A 6041-nucleotide genomic window follows, 5' to 3' on the forward strand; every position below is an offset into this window, starting at 1 on the left:
AAGCGTGGAGAGAAAAAGCCAAACACGTCAAATGTCGGGGTAAAATAAAAATGACTCAGTCTTAGCAAGTATATGGTGTTAGAGACGGAGGAGCAATGCACCATAAAACTGCTGTATTTCATCAAACTAAACCACACGTTCACATCAGCGTTTTAAGGAGAGAGTCTGGTGTATCAGTTGAAGTACCCATCAGCTCTTTTAGGACAATGCTATAGTGATGAAAAAAAAACTGGCCACTTTAGCAGCAGATATTCAAAATAAACACCTCAGTGGTTTGCGTGAGTCGACAGTGTTTTGAGGTGATCATTAATCACCATCATTAAAACAAACTTCCAACTTTGTGTTCTATCACTACAAGAAACCAGCCCCAGGATTCTGCTCAACACAGGGGTATTTGCTCACATACGAAGGCCCATCCAATTCCCTAGCAGTAAAGTGGTCCCCTCCCCTGCCTGGCAAACATATGGTGGAGGCTTGTATTTCCATTGATTTCATATGAAATAACTTGAGTCTAGACACTGTAGCTCCATCCATGACACAGTGTGTTCCATCACTCTTAGCCACATCCCTGTGACTACGGGGCAAAGGACTCGCTCTCGCGGGACTTTGGGTTTCCAGCTTCAAAAAAGCACTGACTAGTGTTACAAGGTCATAGACAGACTATATAGTAATTCCCAAGGCTATAAGAATGAGGGGGTGCAGAGAGTGAAATTAAGTTCTATTCATGACTTCAAGGGTCATATGAATAATTCAGTGAGGGCAGGCGAGAGAAGAGCTCCAGGGCTTTGCTTTCACAGGAGAACTGGGCACTACGTGTGTGAGAAAACACACCACGGGGGACAGAACTGTTTAAAGTGAAATTAACTTTCCAAAAAAAAAAAAAAGAATAAATACAATAATAGCTATTTGATGAGAATACGACTGTATGAATCTAATACACTTCTAAAAGCCTTGTCTTCTGCATTAGCCAAATCATCTGTTTCTCAAGCTGATGGGGAGATATTTCATCCATAGATGTAACAAACTTGGGGCTATTGGAAAATCCAGTCTGGATTGGAACGTAACATAGTTAACGGCTTCTGTTATAAGTTTTCTCACAAGATTTTCTGACTCAAAAAATTATGCATCTAATATTAAATTTCTCATTGGCACGTATTTCACTCTCAGAATCCTCAGCTGCCCTGTTTTAAAAACTCTAATCTGTCAAAGAGTAGGAACTATGTCTCTGAATTATGTTTCAGTGAATGAAAAATTTGCTTTCAAAACCGCAGCGGCCTTTCCGAAAGCAATCTTAATATCTAATCTTGCTTAAAGGAACCTGAGCTACATGGTTTACACATGGTGAGAGAGGTTGTGAATTCCAGTACGTTTTACTGTTTGAATTCCAGCTGGCACGTACACACAGACTCACATCCAAACACACACTCACACAAAAAATATGTTTGCTTATAGCAGTATGTCTCCGCATGAGGACAACATGGTTACATTTCTAACCACGGGGTACAGTAAAAGGGACCACACAACAGTGTCCTTGTACGATTTATGTACGTGTTCTGGATTTATGGCCCTAGCTTATGGCAGACGCATTCATTTTTGGCCGCAGCGCAGAGGAGGGAGGCTCTGATTAATTCCTAAACGGGCGACACAAAATTGTGTTGTCTCGGAGGAGCCACCAATTTATGACTCCCTCTCACCGAACCAAATACCCACAACATTGGTCACCTTTAAAGAAACAGTGAAGACACTTTGAACAGTAGGTAGAGGGTACTGGGAGTGATCATCTGATAAATGAGCGATGGGCGAATAAAATAAAGCCGTAGGGAGACGTTCTTAGTGCCTCCCCTCAGTTGGGCCCTGGCATTCAGACCCCCTCTGAATCAGACAGTCCTCGTTAGATCAGCACAATGGCAATGAGAGAGACACAATGGATCAGGACTCCAGCACTCAGACGATTACCCATGCGAATCTTCTCACCCTGAGTTTCTGTCTGTCTATTCCCTCTCTTTATATCTGTCTCTCTCTCTCTCTCTCTCTCTCTCTCTCTCTCTCTCTCTCCCCTCCCCTTTTATTGTCCTCTATAAACCTTTGTCTCATTTTCAGCCCTCTCTGTCTTTCATTTTATTCTGTGTTTGGTATATCCATATCAAGATCATTGGGATTCCTGTTCAGTCTCCAGTTTCCTTCGACCATTACACTTCACTGATCTTCTGCTTCTCCGGAACGCTCTACGCTCTTCCTTTCCAATGACATTTTGTCGATTTGTCTCTCTCTTTGTGCTTGTCCCTCTCTGTGAAAGGAGTTTCCTTTGGTGAAACAGGAGGGGGGAAAACAGTTCCCAGAAGACAGATCAACTCCACTGAGTCATCCCCAATTACTCGTCCTGCATCCATCTGGAACAACACCTGCCCTGATTGACTGGAGCCATCCTGTCTCCTCACTGTCACTGTCTGTGTGGAGGTGGAGGTGGAGGTGTATGTGTCTGTGTGGGGGGAGCGGAGGGACATGTGAGAAGGGAGAAACAGCAAAAGAGCGAGAGAGATAGAGAGAGAGAGAGAGAGAGAGTGTGTGTATGTGTGTGTGTGTGTGTGTGAGAGAGAGAGAGAGAGAGAGAGAGAAACTACATAGAGAGAGAGAAACTGCATAGAGAGAGAGAAACTGCATAGAGAGGAGAAATGTCATGGGTGTGATGAGATAGTATTTGTCCCCTGAACCAAACCCCTGTCAAACCATTTCTATTTCAACTTCTTCCACAAAAGGATACCTTCAAAATGCTTTAAAATGCTCTCTGAAACAATGCTTACTCAGTTTAAGGATAATTAATGCGCCACAGACCACTGGCAAAAGAGCAGCTGTTGTTTGCAGAGGAAATGTACTCTAATGAGGTGTGTGACTTTAGCTTACATCAGCCAACATGTCATTCATCATATGCCAGAAGTGACAGCGGATTGGATGATGAAAGGACTGTTACCACAAGCTAAGACACCTGTCTTCACCAAGGTTCATCAAGCTTTATGAAAAGCCCAGGAGCTTACTAAACTCTTTGTATCTTCCTCGCTTATAGCAAGGGTACCCACAGGAACTGATCCAAGCTCAGATGAAACTAAACTTCTTTCATTAGGACCTATTACACTATGCTGAATTCTAACAGTGCCAATGTAAGCTCTCTACATATCAAAATATAAGACCGAATAATCAGATAAACATACTGCAGGCACACTAAAAAGGGTATCAGAAGTCATACGTTAAAGTAGCATCTGTCAGCAATAATTTGCCTCTCTTTCAGACAGCCATAGGGAGAGTGCGTAATAGCAGGGCGGTGAACCACGGCATGCATGTGTGAGCATTTTGAGGTAATGAAAGGGAATGAGAGTGCTGGAGTAGCTTTAACAGATGCACAAACCAATTTGGCTCTTCGTGCACACCCACCACCCCACAGCCCCGTGAAAACACATGAACGACACTAGTGTAAAGAGAGCTCGGAGCCACGACCAGCTGTCACACGAGCGTGGATTAGAGATCAATGCTATTTTAGCACCAGATAACTTTTAAAATCAGTTGCACAGAAATTGTACTTGAGCAGTACACGCGCATGTTTTAAGTGTAACAGTCTTCTAGCAATGACGTATGCAACAACGCAAAGCAAAATTCACTGGAGTGCAATTGATAGAGTGTTTGTATTGTCCAAATGACAAAACACAGACTTTTTAACTCAACAGTGCGAATTCTGTCTCGTGTTCACGCTGTACCTTTACACACTCTGGCCATACGCTAAAAGTCAGCTCCACGTGTAAACAAAACTAAGAAGCTACCGTGTCACCCTGTGGACAGGAATTAACACAGCGAAGTTTGAGATTACAGCTCTGCACACCCACCCCACCCCACTCCCCCTCCCCCAGTGACTCAGCCCATAGTGACTCAGGTTACCTCTGTATTATTTTAATGATAATCGCTTACACAGATACCCTAAATTACAGAGCAAACTAAATTAAACACCATACTGAACTGAAGTCAAATGAAAACACAGTCTGAAACTACTAGGACGTTTTCCGTCACCTAAGACATTTAAACAATGACAACAATTAATGCGAGATTGATTTTCTAAACTTTAATAACTCAGTAGAGCTCAGCAATTTTTGATTAAATGTCAGCGATTATGTCAGTATGAAGTCAATGTCTCAATTCAGCTTCGGTGTGTTAAATGGAAGTGGTATTGGCATTTATTATTACTTGTTTTGCACTGATAATGAATCTGTTATAAATATTCCCAGATTAGCTCTTATTTTTCAGTTGACATTACGCTATACTCACCCCCAACGAACTGAATGCCTCCTGCTACGCGTCCGATGGTGCGAGAGATAAGGTCGGATATGCAGCAACCCATTAGACCCGTGAGGGCAACAAGTAAAAGCAAGCCACAGCCTACTCCTGTCACTATTGTACAGATGCGCCACTCCAAGCTTGGGATGCCCTGAAAACTAGCGTAGCGGCCACACTGTTCCAGCATCACTGTGGCCTGCCTCTCTTCGTCTCGCACTGGGTAAGAGCATCGGCGAAAAGTGCCAAAAGACACGGGTTTGTCCATTTGCGAACCAAGCAACCAATATGGCATGAAGAAGCCAACGCAAGAGGCAGCCGCACTGAGTAGAGACAAAAGTGCCCACACTACTCCCGTACATGTCAGACTAGACCCCATATCGCTGTCCTCAAATTCCACACTTCCAAAAGTGTTATTGGGAAACTATACGATGTACAAGAGTTGGTTATTATCCTTTTTGTCTCTCTTGGCACAGAGGGTTCGGCACTCAGCATGGTGCCCGGCTCCAAGTCTCGTGACCCCTGTAAGCAAAGGTTGGAAATTAATGGCATCCTACATGTCACTTGAGCCAGAGACGAAAATAAACAGGATCTGTAAAATTGGACTCTAGAGTTTAATACGGGTAATTGATTACCAATTATTCTTGTCCATTGTAAAGAGAATCTCTTAAACACAAAAGGCGGGTGTTAAGGGTAGTCTGTTTAGTATGCACAAGAATTTTTTACGAATATGAACATCTTTGTAGAAGTTACGCTAAAAATCCCTTAACACCCCGAAGGGTATGGGTGGTACAATTTAAATAATATTAACAGCGAAAACATTTTCGAATGCAACCAAATTTAAAACTTGTATATGCAGTAGCCAACAAGATAAACAACTGGAATAATACAATAATAACGTAGCAGCCTGCTCTAATTATAGCAAAATCAAAGCAACAGACAGTGACAGGTAGTGCTGCAGCGACTGAGTCGTCTGAAAAAAAAATAGACGTGTAAGATATTAGCAAGTGATACAACTTACATAATAAATGATGCCCGTGTGATGCCTACAAAAGATGGTGACGACGACGAAGTCAAAAATCCAAAACTTCTTCTAATGAGCTGAAAGCAACAGCGTTCGGAGCATGCCCACACTGTACCACTTCATGCCAAAAACGTCCTGGTAAACGAATCTTCTTACTTTTGTTCCTTGTGAATGGACGGTAAGTGAAGTAAGTTACAGCGCTCAGAGAATCTGTACTCCGCACTGAGCTTTAATCTGCGGACGCGAAACACTTCGTAACTAAACGGTAGTCTATGCATCCACATTCTTGAGCTCACGGAGACAGAAGTGGCATGGGGAGAAAGCGAGAGAGATTCCGTATGAGTCGCTTTTACAACGGGACCATCAATCACAGAAGTCTCCACCCAGGGGTTGGATTGGTTCCTCTTGTCCCATCCCAAGCCTCACAGCGCTCTCTCTCTCTCTCTCTCTCTCTCTCGCTCTCTCTCACTTGCACATAAACATCTTCACAGTTCTAAGACGGTCAGTGCATATTTATTACGTAATTAAGCATGGATATGTAATATGAAAGAAATTCGTGTATTGCACCACTGTTCATTTTTTGTCATATCCATTTTTGACAGTTCACTTAGTCTTATATAGGAAATTAATAAAGATATCAGATGGGTTAGATATCTGACAAATATGTATTTTAAGCTCTTTAAAAAAGTAACTTATGATGTAT

At 42.6% G+C, this 6041-nt stretch overlaps 1 protein-coding gene across 1 annotated transcript in view; it reads right to left on the reverse strand.

Annotated features, from left to right (window-relative positions):
* LOC115814542 (LHFPL tetraspan subfamily member 6 protein) overlaps positions 1 to 4693 on the reverse strand; it is a 36945-nt gene extending 32252 nt beyond the window's left edge. Inside the window, exon 1 of the mRNA XM_030777428.1 lies at positions 4303 to 4693. Coding sequence (XP_030633288.1) covers positions 4303 to 4693 — 391 coding nt within the window. The remainder of the gene's footprint in view (positions 1 to 4302) is intronic.
* Between the last annotated feature and the right edge of the window lie 1348 nt (positions 4694 to 6041).

This window comes from Chanos chanos, chromosome 6, assembly GCF_902362185.1.
Source record: "Chanos chanos chromosome 6, fChaCha1.1, whole genome shotgun sequence".
NCBI classification, from domain to species: Eukaryota; Metazoa; Chordata; class Actinopteri; order Gonorynchiformes; family Chanidae; genus Chanos; species Chanos chanos.